This window comes from Macrotis lagotis, chromosome 4 (assembly GCF_037893015.1).
Source record: "Macrotis lagotis isolate mMagLag1 chromosome 4, bilby.v1.9.chrom.fasta, whole genome shotgun sequence".
In the NCBI taxonomy this organism is placed as follows: domain Eukaryota; kingdom Metazoa; phylum Chordata; class Mammalia; order Peramelemorphia; family Peramelidae; genus Macrotis; species Macrotis lagotis.
In genome coordinates, this window is record NC_133661.1 from 76,104,312 (window position 1) to 76,129,769 (window position 25,458).

General features: G+C 35.6%; 1 protein-coding gene and 1 long non-coding RNA gene across 3 annotated transcripts in view; one reads left to right on the plus strand and one right to left on the minus strand.

Annotated features, from left to right (window-relative positions):
- The window catches only part of HPSE2 (heparanase 2 (inactive)), a 740,263-nt gene that overhangs the window by 477,075 nt on the left and 237,730 nt on the right, over positions 1-25,458 (plus strand). The window contains exon 7 of the mRNA XM_074233180.1: positions 23,453-23,546. Coding sequence (XP_074089281.1) covers positions 23,453-23,546 — 94 coding nt within the window. The remainder of the gene's footprint in view (positions 1-23,452; positions 23,547-25,458) is intronic.
- Positions 1-25,458, minus strand: part of LOC141521064 (uncharacterized) — a 174,735-nt gene that overhangs the window by 146,224 nt on the left and 3,053 nt on the right. For both annotated transcript variants that reach the window (XR_012477838.1, XR_012477839.1), the window contains exons 2-3: positions 24,248-24,335; positions 21,766-21,883 (exon numbers count right to left, since the gene is read on the minus strand). This is a non-coding gene — a long non-coding RNA (uncharacterized LOC141521064). The remainder of the gene's footprint in view (positions 1-21,765; positions 21,884-24,247; positions 24,336-25,458) is intronic.

A 25,458-nucleotide genomic window follows, 5' to 3' on the forward strand; every position in this document is an offset into this window, starting at 1 on the left:
TTTCAGGGAACTTTGACTTAATCATTTTCTAATTTGTAATAGTGTAAATTTCTACTTCGTTACCCTTCTAGAGCATAAATGCCTCTTGAGAAGAGAGTTTTATTTCATCTTTACATCCTAAATTCAAACCATAATATTATATACATAGTAGGTGCTCAATTAATGTTTACTGAATTGAATGTAGTGTGGTTGACAATGGCAATAATTTTGGTAGCAACATTTTTAATTTCTTCACTGTATTCACTAATTTGGCAGGATATAACCACCTCGAGAGGGGGAATTGTTTTGCTTTTCTCATTAAAAACCAGTATTTAAAACTGCCCAGCCCATGTTAGATGCTTTAGAGATACTTGTTCATCTATATTTGTTTGCTGCTCAAGGGAAGGGAGAGGAGAGAAGGGAAAGGAGGGAGGTAAAAAAATGTGGAACTCAAAAGCTTACAAAAAGATGAATGTTGAAAACTATTTTAGCAGATAATTGGAAAAAATTAAATTAAATTATATTGAATTTTTTTATTTATTGATTTACTGATTTATTGATAATGCAAATCCCTACACAGTTGTGTCATATACTCTCACAGCAACCTGAGAGGTAGGTACTATGATTATTCTTATTTCACTTCAGGAAACTGAGGCTCAAAGAGAATCAGCAGTTACTCAGAATCACACAGTTGTTAACTATCTGAAGGATTCAAACCAGTCTTCTTGATTCCCAAGTGCAGCTCTCTATTCACTACCCACTTATGACAAAGAAGTTTCAATTCCTTTTGAATATACTTTCAAAGTATATAAAAATATAAACTCCTTGAGGAAAGGGACATTATTTTTAATTTGCAATCCCAGAACCTTAGTACATTGCCTTTCACACTGTAGGTAGGAACTTAATAAGTGCTTGTTGAATTGAGTCAAATTCATTCTACTCAAGATTTTTGAACCAATAGCCATAGTCAGAGAAATAATGAATAAAAGCTATTAATTGGTGCAATAGAGCGTGATCATTTAAAATGGCAAACATTATCCCAAAGGCAGCATTCTTTTCAGTATTTCTAAAGTAGCCTGCTTTTCTTCCAGGGAGTTTGGGGAATTTAATATAAAGGTTGGCAGGATTCTCCCAGAATGCTCCTCTGTGAGTTCAGCTCAGATGTGGGGCAGGCCACAGGCATGAAGAGATGAACAATCTGTTGAGTTACTCAGAGAATGCCTTTTTATGAGCAAGGAGGTATTTTTATGGTGAAGCCCAAGCGAGTGGCCTCTGATGTTGGGAAAGGAGACTGAAAACAGCTGGACAGCACTTTGTATCAGTTGCTATAACAACTTGAGACATTCATCTCTAATGCCATTCGATCGCTTTGAGAGCTGGCTTGCTTCAGGGTGGATGTTTGACTTTCAGGATTACTAGAGGCAGTGATTACATCTGTGGCATTTGGTTCCTGGGATTACATTGTAGAGTGATTATATTCAGTTTGGGAGTTTGGATTCTGGGATCACACAACAGATTTGTAATAGTGAGGGATCACACCACATAGCCACCCTGCCAACCTTCCAGGTGTACCAGATATGGGAGAGTGACTTGCATCTAAGAAATGAAGCAAGAGATTCTAAATGTGCTTTTCCACTGACCCTTTCCAAGGGTTTTACATCTTCCTTTCACTTCCCATTATGTCCTTCAGGGTCGATGGTTTTCTTACTTGATCTTTATCCAGACATCTACATCCAAAAATTCTTTTGTTTGGAAAATGAAGCATGAAGCACTTGTAGAACTAAAAATAAATTCACTTGTCTGAGTTTAAGAGCAGGTTAAATGTTCCCTAGCCTTACTCTTTGAGGTCTCTAAAGTGACTGAACTTTGACTTTAATTGAGTGGCTTATGTCCAGGATACTGTGTAACTATCACTGAAAGGAAAGGGTCAAATTCTGAGGTTCAGCCATTTGCCTTGCATTTGCTCATCTAGGAGAAAATTTCTTTCTTTTTCCTTTTCATTTATTTATTTATTTATTTAGTGGGACAATTGGAATTAGGTGACTTGCCCAGGATCACATAGCTAGCAAGTGCCAAATGAATTGTATGGAACCCACTTAAATGAATTTCGGAGATTTCTCAAGGAATGTAGAGGAAAAATTTTTTATTTGATTCTTGAGATGCAGACCTCCACTCAGCCATATAGATGTGAGGATAAAAGGTAACAAGACATGAACAGGAACAATATATGTGGTTCCTAATGCAATCCCCACCCCAGTCCTCATTAATTAAGAATTTGGTCTTCACAATGTAAATGCTTAAGCTAATTTAAAGAAAAGCATATCATCCAAACAGAGACATGTATCTCCTCCAGCCCTGAGGAATGGGTATGGATGTCTGGGCTTAGTAGATAAGCAACCAGATCACCACTATCCCAGAAGTTGCTTGTCAAGGGAGGAGGGGCAGAGGAGACATAACCCATAGCTCAGCTTATTCTAATCTATAATATTCTCCTGAAGAAATATCAACTCCAGGGCTGGTGCTCTCTGTGTTGTACCACCCAACTGCCCCCTACATTTTATTTTTGACTGAGAAGTGAAAAAGCAACTCAAACCACTCAAACCTATTCCTGCCCATACCACCAAATTATAAGGTCCAAAAAAAGCAGTCTACCCTTGAAAAAACAGAAATCCCCATTCCAAGGCAACCAGGTGGAGCACTGACCTTGGAATCAGGAGAATAGGAGTTCGAATTTATCCTCAGACACTTGACTCTTACTAGCTATGTGAGCTTGGGTGAGTCATTTAACCCTGATTGCCTCACATCTAGGATCATCTCCAATCCTCCTGATTCATATCTGGCCACTGGACCCAGATGGTTCTGGAGGAGAAAATGAGCTGGTAACAGCTCCCCCCATTCTACTCCAGTTTACATGTTTGTCATGGTATCATCTCCCTGATGTTGCAGTCTTCTACAAAAATTAAGGACAAACATTATGATTACAATTATATTACCCCTATCCCTCCTAAGCAAAATGGAAATTCTTAGTGTGACTCATTGTCTGAGGAAGACTCTCCTGGATAAATTCTAAAAAATTAATAAACAAGCAGTAATGAAATAAGAAAAAATGGAAAGGACTTTTGGAGCACAAGCAGGATTGATTGCTTGACTGTCTGAAGCTACATGGCTGTTTCTGATCCTGGGGAGTTTCAAAAACACAAAGTATTGTTGTTTGATGGTAACATAGCTGTGGTTTTCTGCTGCCATTTTTATGCAGAGGTGGATAGTTGCTGCATCCTGTCAGGTTATTTTTCTTCCTCTCTCCCTTCTCTTTCCCACTTTATTTCATATAAATAAAAAAAATCAAGGTTACAGGGAAGAATCCTCGTTAGTTTCTAATTTTAGCTCCTGAAAGACCATAAATTTCTCAGTGTAATTTTTATGCTTTCAAATTGCACAGAAAAATTGAATGCGTGTATTGGAGCTGATATTGGTCAGTAAGATTTGACTTCAGATCCCCACTTAAGGTATTGCTGTGTGACCTTGGGCATTTCACTTAACTCTTTTTCCATTTCCTTAACTATAAAATGGAAATGATAATGACACCTACCTCACTGTTGTTGTAAGGATCAAATGAAATCTTTTTTAAAAATGCTTATCATAGTGTTTGATGAATAGTGGGTACAATATAAAAGTTTATTCCCTTCCCTAGTTAAACTTTTATATGGGACATTTCCATGTGAATTTAATGAAAATGGTGATTACCAATGAGAAACTCAATTTTGATTTTTTAACTTGGTATACATACATACATACATATATATATATATATATATATATATATATATATATATGTATATATATGGGGGTGAGGTTGGGGTTGGGGAGAGAACTTGATTCCATAAAACCCATATGTAAAGTTGATAATTTTAGAGGAATGTATGGTAATATTTGGTTCATATGCTCTGGAAAATTTCCTCCTTTGGGAAAAAATACATACAGGCTACATCTTGACACTTGAAGAATCCTGGGAAATCATGTGATCCAATTGTTTCATTTTATAGATTATTTTATAAAACAGAACTTCAGACAGATGAAGTTGTGCTAGATAAGCTACTCAGTGATAGTGAGGCCAGTACTAGGCCCATACCTTGAATCCTTAACTGATGAATTTAATCATATACCATCTTTACTGCCTTCTCTTATGTCTCAGTTTCTTCCCTTTGCAAACTTATGGGCTAACACAGACAATACCAAAGAGAGCATCTTGATTACAAAGGGGTCAACATTAATATTCTTCAGTTTATCCTAGATCTATGATCTCTTCAGTGTAAGATATTGTCTTTAATTTATAGATTTTGAGTCTACTGAGATTTTGAATAATACAATAATAAAATAACTGTTTGAAGTCACACAGATAGTAAGTGTGTGAGTTGGAATCAAAACCCAGAGCTTCCTGATAGTCCAAAACAGAACTCAATCCATGAGACCTCTCAACATTGGCATAGCAATTAAAAATAAAGTAACTTAGTATGGGAGACACATTTTTGTCATCTCTGCTATTAGGGGAGACTGAATATAGGCATTCTCAACTATAGTAGGGCTAAAACTGATTAGGTTCTTGCATTGGTGACTCCTGAGAGTACAGGACCAGCAGGTTGCCTAAAAAGGGATAAATCCACCCAGGCAAGAAATGGAGTAGGTTGAAGCTCTGAGCCAATCAGTAGTGAGGTTGAGCTTATGGATGGTGTTTCTAATTTCAGCCTGGGCAAGATAAGGAGATCTAATCTCAAAACTGGGAGGAAGGGAAGGAAGGAAGGAAGGAAGGAAGGAAGGAAGGAAGGAAGGAAGGAAGGAAGGAAGGAAAGGAAGGGGAAAAGAAATGGAGAATATAATAAAAGTACTGGAAGATAGGAGCAATATCCATATTTTAAAGTTTTTCATGCTTTAACAAAAGAAATGACTTAGATGTTGGTCTTCATACAAGATTTTACCTCTAAATAATCAATTTGTAGCATAGTAAGGATATGTTACAATGGGTTGTCTAGTATGCTTAATCATGTGTAATAAGGTTAATCAAAAAGAAAGATAATGAAGTTGGGTTGGAAAAAAGTACAAAACAGAAAGCGTAAAGGAAATTGGGGTAACAGTTCTATAGCATCTCTAGTTTTACAAACTCCCTTTGATCTTTGGCAACACGGAGTTGGGTAATTCCTGAATAGAGTATTCTCTTTAGCTAAGTGACCCTGGGCAAAGTTACTTCACTTGTTAGCCTCAGTTTCCTCATCTATAAAACAAGGCTAATTTAGTGGTTTACCAAGGATTTTGTTATAAATTAGTGTCAGATCTGGGATAAAAATGGAGGTCTCCTGATTTCCAGGCTACTATTTTTGTTTTGTTCTCCACCCCACCACCCTCACATCAGAGAACAGAGAAGGAGAAAGCAGGGAGAAGGAAGAGAAGAGTTCTAAAATGCAATACCATTTGTCTTCTATAAATTAAAATATTGAAAATATGACCACCCAGGAAACTTTTCTCAGGTGGCTTCCTTATAAAGTAGATTAGCAGAAGAATGAGAGCTTAAGTCCAAGGTAAGGGACCCATTGCCAAAGATAAACTTGAACCTGCATACTTGGCAGTTTAACTTGGGATCAGCCCTACTTGGCATTGGCATGCTTGAGAAAAGATCATTACTTCCCTTCTCATTAGTTTGGCATATGTTTGTCTTGAAAGTAACATCTATCTTAGTTGAGAGAGAAATTTCTCCATTGTAGAAAAGAATTAAAAAATATTGCTAAGTGAGTGTTTTAATTTTCTGTTTCTTAGTGGCAGTTTAATAAGACTAGACTTGGGGCAGCTAGCTGGCATAGTGGATAAAGCACCGGCCCTGGAGTCAGGAATACCTGGGTTCAAATCCGGTCTCAGACATTAATAATTACCTAGCTGTGTGGCCTTGGGCAAGCCACTTAACCCCCTTTGCCTTGGAAAAAACCTAAAAGAAAATAAGACTAGACTTTAAAATGCAGCAAATGAGAAATAATTACATTTCACCTTAGTCTGAAAAATAATGCCAATCCCATTGATGCTAACTGGTAAATACACAACCTCTTTAAGGTTACTAGTACATGGATTGTCCCCCACACTCCCAAGTATTAAAAGACCAGAATTTTCAATAGTAATGGATATTCCTATGGCCATCATGGCTATGTGGCCCATGACATCTACCTTTGGGGAAGGGAAACCTAAATCTTCTAGAACAGCTAGATTTAGCTCATCTCCTTTGCTGGCTTTTTTTTAAATCAGAATTCATGTCCTTGTTTAAGTAGAATAACTCTTCTTTGGGGGGGTTAGGTAAAGAAATGGAAAAGTATTCATTAGGAAAGAAAAGTAATTTGTTGGGTTGCTTCACTATAAAGAATATCAGCATAATTGATTTATTAATAAGTTTTTACTAATAAGAAGTAAGAAAATCAATAACAATACCTTCCCTCAAGGAGCTAATAGTAAACTGGAGGGATGCAATTTGTATTCAAATGTGTTAAGATAAGGTCTTTTCAGGAATGAGAGAGCACTAGCAGGCAGGGGAATAAGCAAAAGCTTGGAATTGAAGGTGGATAGAATTTTAATGGATAGATTAAATCTGAATGGAATCATAAGGGGAAGCTGAAGATTCCATAAGGCAGAGCTGAGTCATGGGAGATAGTCTTGTTCAAGGCAGTAGGCCACAAGACTTGGAATATAGAACATGTATGAATGAATAATTTTCTTTTTTTTTTTAAATTTAAGGCAATGGGTTTAAGTGACTTGCCAAAGGTCACACAGCTGGGTAATTATCAAGTGTCTGAGGTTGGATTTGAACTCAGGTTCTCCTGACTCCAGGACCTGTGCTCTAGATGAGTAATTTGAAATACATCCAAAAAAGTCAGTTTGAATAATAATAATAATAATGATAATAATAATAAATATTTGCATAGGTTTGCAAAAAGCTTTGTATTATCTCATTTGATCTTCCCAACAATCCTGAGATATATATACTCTCATTATCTTCATTTCACAGATGAAGAAACTGAAGATTATAATGGAAAATTAAGTTGCCCAGGTTTGCAAAATTAATAGGGACATATGACAAAAGGGCAGGTTTAGAAAACAATGAGTTTTATTTTGGACATGATGAGTTTGAGAAATAGGCCATTCAATTGAATGTACCTCAAAGTATTTGGTGATGGAATATTAAAATTCATAAAAGATATTAAGGGAATAGGTGTGTTGTCTGAATATGTGTGTGTGGAAGTGAGAGAAATCAAGAGAGTGAGTGTTAAAGTGAGAAATCAAGAGTGAGAGTGTGTGTGTGTGTGTGTGAGAGAGAGAGAGAGAGAGAGAGAGAGAGAGAGAGAGAGAGAGAGAGAGAGAGAGGAAATTTAAAGAATGAGAACAGATGGACTTAGGAAGGGAGAGAATGTAGGCAAATAAAATGTTTTAAGAGTAAGTCATACACACAAAGTTATTAAAATGTGATGTATTTTTAATCTGTATTCAAATAATATAATAGTTGCATTATTTGTAACTGAAACAAAGGAACAAAAAAACTGGAGTCAACATGATTGCTAAGAAGTATATAGTTTAAAAATGTGTTACTAATGTGGCATACTGCAATCGAGATCTACAAGCATAAGGAATATAGAGGAAACTTAAAGATATTTTATGAAATAAATCAAAGAAAAATAACAGAATCATAAGAATTAGATATACACTAGTTACAACCAAACAAGAGGAAAAATATATGGAAATGACCAGACAAAAATTTATAATGGAGACTTTAAGGACTTATTTAAAAGTTATGCCATTTTATGCATATAAGATCATTTATCTAAATGTAAATGGTTGCCAATAAAATTTCATTATAGTGATGATTATATTTAGTTTATAATGAAAAATGTTTTTCTTTTTTAAAGGACAGCAGTAAAGAAGAAAATGAAACAGAAGTTTCATGTTGCAGTATTAGAATTGTAGAATTATTCACTATTTCATTTGCATGTCACATGGGCTGAAAATATCAGAGGAGATATAAATAAGATAAATAGAGAACTCAGGAAGATTCAGAGCTGAGCAAAATTAGAATGAACTGACTTGATACCATAGGGGAAGGGCAAAGCAAAAAGAGAAGGAATAAGCACTTATATAAAGAGCTTGATCCTCACGACAGTTCTGGGAGGTAGTTGCTTTTTTACATATTTTGCAGTTGAAGAAACTGAGGCAGACAGTGGTTAAATAACTTGCTCAAGATTACACAGTTACTTATTGTCTGGAAATTGCTTTAAACTTGGGACTTTCTGGCTCCAATCTCAGCACTCTATCCACTGCTCCACCAGCTGCCTCCAGTTAAAAAGAGTGCTGGACTGGGAGTTAAGAAGATCAAGATTCAAATCCTGTCTCTGAAACCATAGGCATATGACCTTGAACAGTTCACTTATCTTATGTGTGCCTCAAAGCCATAAGAGTCTATTGAGGTTGTCAACAGAGAGAGAGAACCATAGACTGGGGGAAAAATCACATATCCTTCAGTTATTCCTGCCAAAATAGTTGAGGTGATGAGAGACTAAACTATGAGGGAGTACACCCATATTATGCTCTTCAGAAAAATTCCTCTTGTCCTTCTAAGAATTGTTTCCCTTTTATATCAGAATTTTCTTCCTAAGCACTTGCTACCCAGCCTATCATCCTCAGATTTGACCCAGAGAATTACAGTCCAAATTTACATCATATTGACATCATACTTACTCTTCCTCTGAATCCTTTGGAATCTACTCTCCCCAAACCTCTATGGCATATGTCAGACTATGCTGGACTTTATTTCAACTTCTAGGAAGAAATGATCATTTCTTCTCAAAGTTCCCATCATTCTTGCTCCCTCCCTGAGGAACCAGGGACTCTCCTATTGGTGATAAATAGAATTATCCCTCCATCTTGCAGTGAAGTCTATTATTAAAGAATGTGGTCTCAGATAAACTGAGACCTGGCAAAGATCTAAATTTAGAATGATCAAGGGCAGCCACTTCATCCTAAGTCATTGCCAGTTGTCTTGTACTTTGTTTTGACACTGCATTTTGATAATTGAAGGAGAATGTGACTGATGACTTGGCACAGCCCTGCCTCACTTATGTTCATTTTACTCACAAATCGAGAAAATAGCCACCTGCTGCCATTGGTCCTCAACAAGAAAGAAGGACAAGCAACAACAAAAGTAGTCATTAAATAGTGATGTTGAATTCTAGGTCACTAAGAGTAATTACTGCAAATAAATGGCCTTTGACTCAGCACTCAAAGAACTTGGAGGCAACTGCCTTCTTTGCCAATATGGGGTTTAGTGCATATTTTGAGGAATAAGGCAATTGGGGTTAAAAGGCTTGCTCAGGAACACAAAGCTAGTAAATGTCAGGTGTCTGAGGCCAGTTTTGAACTGAGATCTTCCTGACTTCAGGTTAGTGCTCTATCCATTATGCCACCTAACTGCCCCCCCGCCCAGGATTATGAGTATTAAATTTTGCATATTCAGGATTGACAGACTTAGTTTATATGTTGATTGCTTTCTCTGAACTACTTTTTTATTTTTTGCTTCTTATGTTAATAATTTTATGTATTTTTATAATTCTTATGTTATATTTCTCTCTCTGAGGAGGGAAAGGAGAGGAATATATTTAGGAATAAAGGTACTATAAACACAAAAGGTATCATCCACCAAGCCTGATCACACTGGAACTCTTGAGTGGATTGAAGAGGGACAAACAATTGTCCTTTTTATGATATTGTTTTAGTGATCAGTGTTTGTTAATGAAATTGAACAGAACGAATACGAGATTTAGTTACGGAAACCTGGTTTATAAATTCTATATTCACCACTTAGTACTGACATGACCTTGGACAAACCCTATGATTACCTTGAGCTTCAGTTTTTTGTCTATAAAATTGGGATAATATTATTTACACCTCTTTCCGGGGTTATTGTGAAGATCAAATTCTAAGTGATATTATGTATGTAAACTACTTTGTATCTGTAAAGTGCTCTGTAAATGTGAGCTATTAGTAACATTGTCATAGAGAAAATTATTTTAAGAAAAGAAACAAATGAGCTATAGGAGTTTGGAGGATCATTATGAATCCACATACTTTGATTTTGCCTTGACAAAGTTGCTAAATGAGGAATTTAATTCTTGTCCTCACACATATTATAAAAACATAGCTGTCATTAGCATGTAATTATGTAGTCTTCTTCTCATCAGCATCATTTCTATTGAATTTAATTAAATTCATTATGTACACAGCCTGTTCAGCAAGTAATAGATGATACAAGATAATGGAAGAATTCATTGGCAAAAATCTCTACAAGTCATAAATAATTGACAAAATATGCAAATAAGACACTGATTCATAGTCCTTATTAACAATGTCCTTTAAAATACCAGGTGAGCTATATAAACATGTATAAATTATATCAGAATCTCTTCTGGAGCGACGACAGGAAAGGGCAAGGTGACTTAACAAGAAGCCTAGTGCTTAAGAGGTAAATGGCTACTGAGGGATAAGTTGAGGTAATTGTTAAAATTCACAATTTACCTCTTTTACATAAGAATGTATCATAAATATAATGCTTAGACCCGGTTATAAGAAATTAATAAAATGTTGGAGCTAGGAAAGGGTCCTAAAACTATTTTATGAAGGACTGCGGCTCTCATTTTCTAGAGAAGATTGAATACTCCAGTAGTGACAGAAGGTCACACAGCTGCAGTGGCAAGGCCAAGACTAAGCCCCCCTGGGAAGCCAAGTCAATGGACCCCTACTTTGTTAAGAAGAAATTGTTCCTGTGGAATTCTGATATTCCTATAGGCTGGCTAAGTCACCTATGTCAGCTTTGGCTCTTCCCCACCCAGCCAGAGTGTAGAAGAGGCTGAGTTAGTGGAACTAAGCAGACAATCAATCAGACAGACTCTGACCTAGGATTGGAGCTCATCCCAGAGTTTCCTGTCCACCAGTTACTCTGAGTGTTGTCTAGAGAAGGGACAGAATTCCAAATTAGGCATCAGGAGATCTGCTAGGAACCCTGCCCCTCATGTGCTCTATGACTTTAGACAATTTTGTCTCTTTGTTCCTGTCCTGACTCAGTTACTTTTTTAGTTGTGTGACTCTGGGAAAGTCATTTAACTTTTGTCAACCACTATTTCCTCACCTTTATCGCATGCTCTATGATTTTAGACAACTATATATCTCTCTGGACTTTGATTTCCTCATTTTTTTTTCATTGAAAGAGTTAAATTTTGTAGACAGCTAGGTGGAAGGGGAACAGACAGCTAGACTTGAGGAAAAACTGAGTTCCTGTCCTGTCTCAGTTAGTTTCTAGCTGTGTGACACTGGAAAATGTCTTTAATATGTGTCAGTCTCTATTTCCTCACCTATATAATGGGAATAATATCATTCCATCATTTTAGTGTGTTTGATTCTTCAAGACCCCATTTAGGGCTTTCTTGGCTCCTAGAGTGGATTTTTAGAGAGCAGTTCATTTTAGAGAGGAGGAAACTGAGGCAAACAGGGTTTAATGACTTGCCCAGAGTTACACAGATAGGATGAGACCAGATTTGAACTTAGGAAGATGAGTCTTCCTGACTCCAGATCTAGCATTCTATCCATTGTACCGCTTAGCCATCCTCAGAATACCAATAGCATCTACTTTATATGTCATGATGTCATTGGTCATTTTCAAGAATGAAGGACAAACAGCCATTTGACAAAAATCACACAGTTGTGCTGATCAATTGAGACAACATGAAAAATGCTTAGAAAATTTCAAAATACTATATATAAATGTTAACTAGAGCTATTATCTTTCATACCTATTTCAGCTTGAATATTTTTATGGAGGTTACAAAACCTGTTAGCTAAGATCTTTCAGGGTGATCTGCATCCAATATAAAGGTGTATCCAGTTTTGTTCCCAACAACTACCTTTTCTCACTGTTCTTCTCTTGACCTATAAATTTGTGATCATGATGTGCAATATATTATATTTCCCTATATGTAAATAGCCCTTTGTAGTTTATGTTCATTTCTCCATTAGAATATAAGCCCCTTGAAGGCAGAGACTATTTTTATCCTTTATTTTGCTATTTCTAACTATTTCCACAGTGCCTGGAATATAATAAGTTTATTATTATCATTAATAATTTAATAAATGCTCGTCAATAAGTTGAAAATTGATTGTTTTCTGCCTCACCAATTTCTTTCTTTTATTTAAACAAATAAACCAACAAATAGACATAATATGCAAGAAGGAAATTGGGAGCAGGCAGAACAGCTTAGCTTTAACGAGGCTGCAAACAAAGGGTTATTGAATTGAATATATATATGCCTTTTCCCTTTTTCTTAGCTTGATCCCTACCTTGTGAGAACTCACTAAAGTTGACTACACCTGAATCTCTCATTTTTATATACAGGAAAAAGCGCTCTCTCTCACTCTCTCTTGCTCTCTCTCTCTCCTCTCCCTCTCTCCCTCTCTCCCTCTCTCCCTCTCTCCCTCTCTCCCTCTCTCCCTCTCTCCCTCTCTTTCATTATCTCTCTCTCTCTAATTTTCTATCTCCCTCTCTTTTCTTCTCTCTTTTTCTCATCTCTTTTCTCTTTCTCATCCTTCTCTCTCTTCCCTTTCTCTCCATATCTCCATATATATATTATGTACGTTTATATGTATATCATATATATATACACACATGCACACACATATATGTATGTTTATCTATAGTTGGTATTCATCTGCCTTTTTGGAAATTATTTCCAACATTTTGGAGGTAAAGCAAAGGAATAAACATTTATTAAGCTCCTACATAGTCCATGTACTGTGCTAAATGCTGGGAGGAGATTTACATCTTTTAAAATTCATTTGCATTTCATTGGGGTCTTTATGGACTGAAGAGAAGGAGGCACAGATCAGAATGATTGCATCCTGTTCAAGATTTTGAAAAATGTATTGCTATTTGGCATAATAGTATATCTCACAGGAAAGGAAATCTAATTTATCTTCTCTGGAACTCTAGTATTTAGTAATTCAGATGAATAGTGACCTAAGGCAGTATTCCCTAACACCTGTTTGTGGTAGGTTTATACTGATTCAAAAAGGTTGATTATTAATGCCCTAGCATAACACCTATAAAACTACTGACTCTTCTTCCTCTCCTTATCCTTTTAAATCTCCTTGCAACCTGTTTGTCCCACTGATGCCTCTTGGTCCACTCCTTAGGAAATACCACTGGTAGAACAATCCATCATTGAGCAATTAAAGTATTGTGTTACTCCATAGTTTGGCAGCATGATGCCAAAATATTGTAGCAATTCATTATCTAGACAACTAGGTTGTTCCAGCACACAGAACTCCAGACCTGGAGTCAGGAAGACCTGAGTTCAAATTCCACCTAATATACTTACTAGATGTATGTAAGCTGCTGAACCTATTTGCCTCAGTTTCCTCATCCTGATAGAGATGGATACAATGATTCTTAAATACATTTCCAACTCTAAATCTGTGACTCACTATGATCCCTATAGTTTGTGATTCATGAACCTAAGCACATGGATCTGGCACCAGCTGCTAGCTATATTATAGAGTTGGTGGAGATCTCCAAGTTGACTTTTGGTACTGATAGCCCTTTTTTCTGTCACTCCTGATAGGATGGTTTGAAAGAGCAAACTGGCACTCAGATCTCTTGGCTCTAATCCCGATTCTTCTTGCTACTAGTTGATATGTCCTTTGAAAAATCACTTTATCTCTTGTGAATCATTTTCTGTGAGCAAGAGAATTGGCCTGTATATACTCTAAACTTACTTTCCATTTATGACAACTCTATGACTCTTAAGACCCTTGGCAGCATCCTTTTCCCGTTTTTTAGAAATCTTGACTTCTTGTAGGTATGCAATGCTTTCATACTAATGAAGAGAAAATGAGTCCCCAAAATTACACCTAAGTCCTAATTAACATGAAAAATGAATTCCATGAAGAGATAAATCTTAAAATTTACTCCATATATTGGGCCACTAGGTGGCATAGTGAATAAAGTTCTAAATCTGGAATCAGGAAGACTCATCATGATGAGTTCAAATCTAGTCTCAGACACTTACTAGCTGTGTGATTCTTGGAAAGTCACTTAATCTTGTTTGCTTCAATTTCCTCCTCTACAAAATGAACTGGAGAAGGAAATAGCAAACTACTCCAGATTCTTTTCCAAGAAAACCCCAAATGGGGTCACAAAGTGTCAGACACAACTGAAAAATGACTAAACATTTTCCATTGGCACAGAACCAATTATCATGCTTTACATTTAATTCTAATTCAGCATAAAGCAAATTCAGATAATGTGACTACTTCATTGGACTTATTATTCTTATATTAATAATATATATACACAATATTAATTAATATTAATTAATAGCACCTTATCCTTATAGTAATAATAATATTAATTAATATTACCTATAGTTTTTCTATAACTCTCCAAAAGTCATTTTACTTTAAAAGATTGTGGTATGGCAGAAAAAAATAAATACAGGAAATGGAAGAACTGGGTTCTAGTCTTCATTTTACCACAAGCTTACCCTCTAGTTTTGTGATCTTACACAAGCCAGTATACCTCTCTAGGCTTGTTCTTTTATCTTTAAGATGAATGTATTAGAATAATAGTCTTATTCCTAATGATGACTGATGATGATGATGATGATGATGATGATGAAAAGTAGTGTGGTCTTTCTAGAGAGGCCTGGTCTTAGCGTCAGGAAGACCTGGGTGCAAATCTGTCCTCTAGGTCCTCAAACTGTGTGCACAGAGCCATTACTTTACCTCTTATGCCTAAGTCGATGCTCTAGGATTGCACAGTGCAGGAGTTAGTTCTCCACATTAGTAGTAAGACTTCATTACACCAATGAAATCATAGGTCCAGACATGATATGAGGGAATTTTATAACCCATCTGGAGAGGACAATGCATAATGTAAAGGAATGACTGTCTAATAGTAGAGTGTCAGGGACTTGGGTAGGATAGAGATTTCTAGCAGGAGGACTATCTAATATCTTTTCGATTGTACTATACAGGCAGCCCCTTCTCAAGTATAGTCAAAAATTAGGGAAACTAAGAAACCTGGGGTTTTCTCCTAGCTTTTCTATCATTACTCTAGTTGTTTCTCTCCATGGGCCTCAGTTTCTTTTTCTGTAAATTGATCAGATGGATATCGCTAAGGTTTTTAGATTTTAAAAAAGTCTTAAAAAATTATGTTTAGCATAGGTTATCATCACTGTCCTACCCAATGATTTGAAAGAAAATTCTGGTCTTTTCTCTTCCTTGTTTGTGAAAGTGAAGAAAATGACACCTACCTTCAATCTTTTTAGAAGAACTCTTTAAGTTTTTGTAGAAAATAATGAAACATTTAGTGATCATTTCAGAACCATTCTCTTTAAATACCAGTGACCATGATCATATTAGTTGCTTAAACCCAAACTGGCTCTTGAATGCTATGAAACTTCCAAAGGCTAATTTCAGCCCTAAGAAAACATACAAGTGTCTAACATATTCTCTGAAGGGGAAATTCTTTCAAAATAGGCCAGAGGTTAATGGTTTTGTGATTTCCTTGAACTGCTTTTCATAAAGAAAAAAATATCTGAGTTGACAGGATTAGAAAGTGAACTGGATAGAGGAGAATGGAACTCCCTAGATCTTCTTCAACTCTGAATGGAAATGGGGCTTCATTTGAGAGGAAGAAAAACAATGCAGAGCAGAGTAATAAAAAGAATCAGTTATTTTGTAGGAAATCATAATATTCTGGTGGCTAAATAGAGTCTTTGTGAAGTCTCAAAGTCCTTTCCTCCAACTTTTTCTCTTCCTATTTGGTCATCTGACCTCTACCAGGACTTTCTTAAGCAGGAGAGAAATGTTCTCACTGAATATGACCCTGCTTTTCTTTCCCTCTTTTCCATTATACAACATGGCAACATGGGCCAAGTGGTCTTTCCTTTCCATCATATAGTGTGGCACATAAAACATTCTTTGATTAGGAACTTCAAAATAACTAAAATACAGTAATATCTCAGCTATCTTAGGAGAATTTGTGAAATGCACTATATAGGTATCAGAAGATCTGCCTTCATTTAAGTCAGTAATAAAAATGTTGGCCAGCACAGGGCAGTTTCATTTTTGCCTTTGTATTCCCAAAACTTAATTAACCCAGGGTGCTGAACTTAATAATTACTTAAATAAATGCATATCATCTGACTGATGAAGGATATATCGTTGAATCTCTCTCCTGGGGACCCCCCTCACCTTGACATCAGTCTATTAATGGCCAAGTTTTAGATCTATTCATTCAACAAGTTTCAGGTCCATTGAATTGTAGTATTATTTGTCATTCTTTTCTCTAGCTTATCCAGAGGGTTAGAATGAGGTTCTCTTGTTGTTAAGTCATTGGTAGGTCTTGTTCAACTCTCTGTGACCCTATTTTGGATTTTGTTGGCAAAAGAATAGTTTATTGTGGGGCAAACAGAGTTAAGTGACTTGCCCAGGTCACATAGCTAGCAAGTGTCTGAGGCCAGATTTGAATTCAGCAAGAAGGGTGGTCCTGACTCCAGCAAAAATCTACTCTACCACCCATCTGCCCCAGAGAACATAAGAGACATAAGAGAACACAAGAGACTTTGTCAAATATTTTGCTGAATAGGTAAATTATATGACATTCTTCCACAAGCCTAGTCAGCCTGTCAAAAAATGAAATGATGTCCAAGGTCATGTGCTTGGGTTCAAATACTGGTTCTGATATTGCTACATATATGAGCCTAGTAAGTCATTTAACTTCCCTAGATTTCAGTTGCCTCATCTATAAAATAAATGGGTTGAATGAGAAGGTTTTGGGGGTCCCTCTCATCTCCATCTATGATCCTAGGCCATCTTTGTGATCACCACTGCTTTTTGAGATATTCACTGTTCAGATGTTTAACAATGCATTCTAAGATTTTGTGGGCAATTAAAGAAAGTCTGGCTTATCACTACTAGGGATTTAACCATTGCATTTTTCTAGTTCTTTTGCTTTCCAGACCCAGAGTCTGGTGACTTAAATCATTGTGGGTAGTAAGATATTATCTTTTCTCCTTACTTTTATTGCATTTCTATTTCCTATTGATCCTTTTTGTTCTGCACTGTCTAATTCAAAGATCATTCTCTATAAGAGAAAAAAACAGAAGCTACATTAGAGTTGAATAGTTCTATATTATTTCTGTCTTCTGATATTATCATTCCTCTGCTCCCAGGTAATGGCTTTCTTTGGTCTTTTTCCTTTCTTTGGTCTTTTTACTTTTCCAAGTATTGGGACAGACAGATCACTCTTTTTGTTCATCACTGGGTACAGCTCATTCTGAACTTTAGTTCTCTGAACCATTTCTTCTTATAGAATTGTGCTATGTTTTTATGTGGATGCCCATACTATTATCTTCTGTATTTACCTTTTTTTAAATCAAAGTTTTATACTATCAAATATTTAATGAAATAAAGGATTGAGGTTTACAAACAAAATACATCAAGGATAACAAGGAAAGGTGTTGAATGGGAAAATATATATATCAAATTTCTCGATAAGAGTTTGATATATAAAAACAAGAGAAATGTTTGACCAAGAACCATTTTCAATGGGTAATTGTTCTCAAGTGGATTACAAAGCATTATGGAACAACATGGAAAAAATTCCAAATCACTGATAAGAGCATTTTTCAACTCAAAGCAATTCTGAGATTTCTTCTCATATCAGAAAATTGGCAAAGCATTAATAACAATATGATAGTTCTAAATCATGCATAAAAGGACTTCAAATCAAAGCAATCCTGAGATTTCTCATCATGCCCAGAAAATTAGCAAAGATAATAAAAGACTGAAATCATCAATTTGTTGAAGGGATCATGGAAAGAAACATAAATGAATTATTGGCTGAGCTGCAAATTGATATAGGTACTTCAGATAGCAGGTTGAAAATAGGTCAAAAATGTTGCCAAAATATGAGGCAGAGATTCTACTGCTAGACATGTATTCCAAGGATTTCATTGGTAAAAAAAAAGTCAGTATAAGAAGCAGACTATGAAAGTTATACCCCACCAAGGACAGAAACAACATTAAATAAAAATAAGATTTTAAAAAGTATATACACCATATGCAATAGACTATTTGTAGCACCACTTTTTGTGGTACATCCTTTTTGGAGAATGCCTAAGAAAATTTTCATTCTCGAATGTAATGAATAGACTATTGATGTACTGTAAGAAACAATGACTATGATGAATGGAAGTATTTAAAGACACAAACAGGCAAAATGAAGCAAAGTTTGTAAAACAACATACACAATAACCATAACAATATAAATGGAAAGAATAAAAACCACAAAACAATTGAAATTAATGCTGCAAAATTACAAAAAAACAAACTTGTCCCCAAAGCAAGAGATGACAAGATACTCCCCTACCTCACAATCACTACTTTGTAACAGAAATCCATGGAGTTTTTTATGGTTTGGGGTTTTTTTGTCGATTTTTCTCCATCCCCCCTTCTTTTCTTTTTTAATTTTTAATGAATCTCAAGAAAGAAGAGTGGGGAGGGAATAAGAGAATATTATAGACTATGTAAAAATAAAAGTTATCAATAAAATTTATTTTTAAAATAATTGTGCTATAATAAAATAATGCCATTAGAGACAATGAGGTGCATAAAGCTTCTTGTTTCTGCCCTTGAGACTCCCTATAGGGTTGTGTTTTTGGTTCTTGTTTAGTTTTATAAGTTTTACATTTCTTCCTACTACCACTTAATCCTAATTGAGAAAAAATGGCAGCCATCTCTTCTTTCAGACAACTTACTTCCCCTTTCTAATTTGATGCTTCTTCTGCCATGACCAGCAACTGTAGTTTGAATCTTGTAATGTTTGCAAACTTAAAGAGGATTGCTTTTTTATTTTGTTTATAACCCCTTAACCTTATGGAACAAATTCAAGCAATATAGATCCACTTGTTTTACTTAAGGATTATTTGCTATTTTTACTTTTTGGAGGAGAAGGCAAAAATATAGATGAAATTGCCTATATATCTCAGATAGCTTTCCCACAAAGTGCTGAAGTGTTTTCCCTACAGTAAATATGGCGAATCATTGTTTTGCAAGCTTTTCTGACTCAGTTTGAAATCTTGGCAGGGTTCCTTCCTTTTTTAAATTTCCCTACACTTTGCAAGACCCAAATGAGGCAAGAGGAAAAGTGGAAAGACAAGCTATATTCCTGTAGTCATTTAGTTTTTCCCTTTCATATGCACATAAAAATAAAATCTTAAATACATCAACTATCTCTGATATCAGCCTTTACTAATTACTAGAGGAGTAGGCATTCCAGATGTCTGACACAGAGCAATTCCAGGTATTGTCCTATTATATTGATAAGTTACTCCTGTCCTTACTCAAGGTATTGCTGGTGCTGACAACCATGCATTCTTCCCTGGGGGATAATGTTCAGGCTGCTTTTGCTGCCAGAAAAGAACATTAGCACATAATTCTTCTCTTGCTTCCCTTCACTACTCCACCTCTCATTTCAACAATAAAATGTTTTCAAGAAAAAAAATCAGGGGCCACATTGGCATATTATGGCACCTAAAGCACATTAGTAACAATAAATAGAACATAAATCCCTAGGACAGGTACTTGTTAACTATAGGATTTTATATACACCTCAGTGCTCAGGAAAGATGTAATAATATTTATAATTGATGAAGGAGTCCTCTGACTTATTAATATAGCATGAATTTTAATGCAATAGTTATAAGGTGATATCACTCATGTCCCCACAAAAGCATATCTTTCTCTTTAACATCCCCATCTTTAATTGTACCTTATTGCTTCTATCTTTCAACAAATATTCATTAAGTACCTACTAAGTGTCAGGCACCCTTGATTAATGAGGACTCGTTTCAGTGGTGGAGGTGGGGAAGAAAACCACTTTTAAATCTTATTTTTATTAATAGCTTTAGTCTTTACATCATATTCCTTTCCAAATATATTCCTCTGAACCTCTCTACCCAACAAGTTACCTTTGTAATAAAGATTAAAAAATAAAGAGGGGGAAAATAAATCAGCAAAACTAATGAACACATTAAGTATATCTAACTATACATATGTAGTATTCTGGGTCTAGACTTATCCCCCTTCCATAATGAAGGGAGGGAAGGAAAGAACTTTGTGGTACCGAACCTTTATACTTGAAGTCATAGACTAATGAAACTAGAATTTAGAAGAAAAATCATAGAATTTAGCAATTCAATAATAGCCAAAATTCCAAGAGATCTAGTCCAAGGGTTTTTAATCTGGGGTCTATGAATTTGTGGTTGTTGTTTTATATATATTTTAATATCTTTGTTTCAATATAATTGGTTTCCTTAGTAGTCTAGGTGTATGGTTTTTAATATATTTAAAAACGTTATTCTGAAAATGGGTCTCTAGGCATCATGGATTCCAAAGGATTCTGGGACACACAAGAAAGGTCTAAGGACCCTTGGACTAGTATGAGCTCATTTTACAAGTGAGAAAATCGGATTTGAGCTAGCATTCATTATCTTAGAATGTTTTGTGTGAACTTGTCAATTCAGGATTCTAAGAATTGAGACAATCTCATTTTAAAGAAGGTAGAGTAGAGAAGTAAAGCAGTCACAAAGTAACACTGAGGAAGTATTGGAAGATATATTGAAAGATATATAAGCCCTAGGTAGGCAACTTTGGGGGGAAGGAGCCAGTGCTCATTTATAAAGCTTTATAGGGACGCTTCAGTTTTCTACTCTGTTTGTATTAGAGGTGTCAGAGTAGATTTTATAGGTCTAACATAGGTCTCATAATTATTGTCTTGCTGAGGTTCCCCCCATTCGGTGAGAAAGGCCCCAATTTTATGGAATATCTGCCTTCCTCTAACAGGCTGAGTGTTATAATTCTTAGCAGACTGTCCCCTCCTCCCCACAGAGCAGGAGGCGACAAAAGTAGATGCGGAAATTCCTGAACATTGGGAAGTCGACTCTAATGCAATTACCTGAAATAAAAGAAGAGGTCAGATAATAAGGGGCAAAGGTTTTTCCGTTTAAAATAAAGAAGGGGTAAACAAAACCAGCTGCCTTGTGAAACAGTCAACTCTCCTCATTAAATGTTTTAAAAGGTTAATGGGCACAAGTGGCTAATTATGGTGAAATACAGAGAGGACCCAGCCTCCTGATCAGATCTCATTTGGCAAGGAAGCTAGGGAGGTAGAATCCTTTCCGAGGCCAAAAGAATTTCACTGATTGAGCTGGAAACTTAGGATAAGCAGATGGATTAGAAGATTCCAATATTGTGGTCGAAGTCATATCTAGAATGTGTAAAGAAACTCATAGTCTTCAATCACAGATCTTGGGTCAAATGCCCATCTTGCTATTCTATTTTCCCCCTCCAGTTATCAAGAATTTGTTTTTTTCTCTTTCTTTCCTCACCTTCCATACCTTGAGGGAGAAAAAAAGAGAAATTCCAAACACATGAAAAATAGGCAAAATAAATAGCCACATTGGCTATGTTCAAAAATATGGGTTTCATTCTGCATATGAGTTCTTTCTTTCTCATTAAGTGTTCAGCATGTTCCATCATTGGATAATTGAAGTCATAATCAATCATTGTATTGACAAGAGTTCTCAAGTCTTTCAGAATTGTTTGTTTTTACAATATTGATGTTATAGTATACATTGTTTTCTTGGTTCTGCTCACCTCACTCAGTATCAGTCTTCTCAAGGTTGTCTTTCTCCCTTTCTTCTTCCTCTTTCTTCTCTTTTGTCTTTTCTTTTTTTAATTTCTTTTTTGAGACAGTTTTCCTGTCTCTCCTAAGCTGGAAGTGAAATGGAAACCTATGTAAAATTTTTGATGGAGTTCCAAATTGCTTTCCAAAATGGCTAAACCAAGCTACATTCTCTTTTTCTGAATCTTTATTTTCCTATGTTGTTAAATTTGCTAAAATAATGGATGTGAGATAGAACTTCTACTTTTTAATTTTTAGTGATTTGTAGAGTTTTTTTTTTAATTTGGCTATGATAGCCCGGATTTTTTTTTTCCTTTGAGAACTGCCAATTCACATCCTTTGATCTTTTATCAATTAGGGAATAGCTCTTATTCTTACATATTTGAATCAGTTTCTTATGTGATTTTTATGATGCCACTACTAATTATCATGGAATTTTTGACCTGTTCCATTTTCAAACTAGATTGGTTTGCTTCTCCTTAGGCAACCTAGTAGCTACCAGATCTTGGTGGCTCACTGTATTACTGTCAGATGTAGTGCAGACACCCAATTAACTTAGCCTACTTCAACTGAGACCACCTGAGCTCAAGAGGTTCACCAGCCTCTTATCTGTTGACAATCAGGGATTACAGGCATGTGCCATTTTGTTAGTTCTTTCTTCATTTCTTATAGCAAAAAAGTATTCCATTACATTCATATTCTATAGGTTTTTTCTAGTTCTTTGCTGCTATAAATCTATAGTTGCACACATTTTAATCTATACCTATATAATTCTACATAATTTATAAACTGAGGTTGCAAAATGACTGCATTATGCCAGATTGTTACTGTGTTACTGTGTACTCTCATGTACTCTCATCTCAGAAAAATAATCAGGCTCAATGGAAAGGCAGAGAAAGGGTACTGCCAATAATTGTATTCCTGAGAAGGTGACCGGGATGAGGCAAATGAGGATTCTGCATTATCCACTCTAAGATACCATGAATCCAAAACAAATGACCACCATATGTACCACAGCCTTTACTTGAAGGTGAAGGGAAATGATTTCAAGAATAAGCAGATCCAAGGGGCAGCTAGGTGGCACGGTGGATAGAGCACCAGCCCTGGAGTCAGGAGTACCTGAGTTCAAATATGGCCTCAGACACTTAATAATTACCTAGCTGTGTGACTTTGGGCAAGCCACTTAACCCCATTTGCCTTGCACAAACCTACAAAAAAGAATAAGCAGACCCTCATGTCACACATGCATGAACTGAAGGCAGACAAGGCTCAGAAGATGCTCTTGACTGACCAGGCTGAAGCTTGCAGATCCAAGATTAAAGAAGCACAAAAGAGTTAGGAAGAGCATCCAAAGAAAGTGGAGATTATCAAGGCTTTGTCCAAGGAGGACAAAACTAAAAAATGGTTCTCCCTTATCTCTCTGTACATGATACCCTTCTATTTGGTTCATACAATAAAATTTATCAGACTGCTCCTCCCCCCCCAAAAAAAGAAAAAGAAAAATCTCAGGAAAAGAATAATTAGAATGTAAGAGATTCACTGGAATGGAACTACAGGTTTTCTTAGTCAAAACAAATAATCATGACCTAGGCAAAAAAAAGTATTTATGGTCTCCTGTGCTAGATTTTATCTAATTCTTCTTTTTTTTTCCCATTCTAGTTACTACATTGACAGTCGAGTAGTCAAGGTGATGGACTTCCTAAAAACTCGTCTTTTAGACACGCTCTCTGACCAGATTAGGAAAATTCAGAAAGTGAGTAAAAGGTATACTGGAATAAAGATAAGTGAGCCTCAGGATGAGGCTTGGGAGAGTGGTCATAGTGTTACATCTGTACATCAGAGTAGGACAGGATGAGACCAGAGTGAGCCCCAGTACGGTGCCACATGAGAAACTGACCTTGAAAGAAACTTCAGTCAAAATCCCCATTGTGTGACATTTGGGGTTGGGGGCAGGAATTTATTGTTATTTTAGTGTTTTAGTTACCCAAAGTTAATGGTAATTAACAAACCTTCCTCATTGAGTAAATAGATGGATGGCATACATTTCTATAATGGAGTTTTTTGGTAAAATCATAGTTTGAAACGTGGATGCCATTCATTCATTCAGCTGACATTTATTAACACCCATTGTGTGAAGAGTACTATGCATGGAAAGGTAAAAAGTTTAACTAAAGCATGATCCCTGCCCTTTTGGATCTTAAATAGGTAGATGAATCCCAAACATAGGTAATAGTTACACACACTATTCATTGAAACCACATTAGAGAATTTCAAAACAAAGTATTCTCTAAGTTCTGAAGAAGGAAGTTATTGCCTCAGAGTTTTGCTTTTGGTCTTAACCTCCATGTCAGTTTTTGACTAAGAAAAATATAAGAAATATGTCCAAAGATAGAAAGAAGGAAAAAATCTAGTATAAACTCTGTATCATATCACTGTAGTGGAAGTAGCACTGACCTTGGAGTCAGAAGATTTGAGAGTGATTCAAACCCCTATGACAGACTAGCTTGATGACCTTGGACTTCTTGAGTCTTCATTTCTCCATCTATAAAATAGTAAGAATAGTATTTACACAGTTTTCTTCATGGGTTTAAATAAGTGGTGTGAATGAAAATTAACTGATAATTAAAAAGTGTTATTTTATTTTATTATGAATTTATTATATTATGAATTATATATATATATATATACACACCTTCTGAAGCCATAATATTGTATGCCTGAAATTATCTATGTTGCTACTTGATGAGGTTCTTCCAACTTGAGGAGCAGAATTGAAGATAAGACTGATTTTCTCCTGGGGAATAGACCTCTAAATTTAGTATATAGTTTATTTACTTCCAACAACTAGGTGGTTCAGTAGATAGAGTGCCAGGTCCACAGTGAGAAAGGCTGCTTTCCCTGAGTTCAAATCTGACCCCAAACATTTATTAGTTGTATGACCCTGGACAAGTCACTTAATTCTGTTTAACCAGAATTTTGTCTAACCTTAGTTTCTCCTCTGTAAAATGAAAAGGAAAAGAAATTGACAAATAACTCCATTACATTTGCCAAGAAAACCCCAAATGGGTCCATGAAGAATTGGAATCAACTGAATACAATAGCTACTTTCTTAAACAAATTAAATGATTAATCAGGAAAATAGAACTTTATAACTTGCATATAATTAACTGTGAGAGGAGATTCTATTTAGAACAAGAGGATAAAAGGATCTAAGATCTGTATTCATGAAGTGTCCATTGTAACTTATACTATTGATGTTTTATACTGATCTGGAAGATAAGGACTTTTCATGCTGCATGTAAACCAATAAATTTTTTCTGAATATCTGATAATGAACCCATGTAGGGTGCCATTTCAGAAACTTCTTCAGTTTTATTAAATGAGTTTACCATGTGCCAGGCATTGTGGGCACCCAATTGGGAAAAAAGTAATCTTTTTCCCTCTAGAAGTTTATACTCTACTAGAGTATATGTAAACATGTAAATATAAGTAAATAAAAGATCATTTTATTTTTTAAATTGTTTTAACATTTTATATAAAAATCATTTTACTTTAAATTGTTTAACATTTTATTTAAAGTTTTTAGTTCCATTTCTCAGTTGAAAAGCATTCCCTCAACTTCCAATTCCTAGCCACCACAAAAAGAATAGCTGTGAATATTTTTG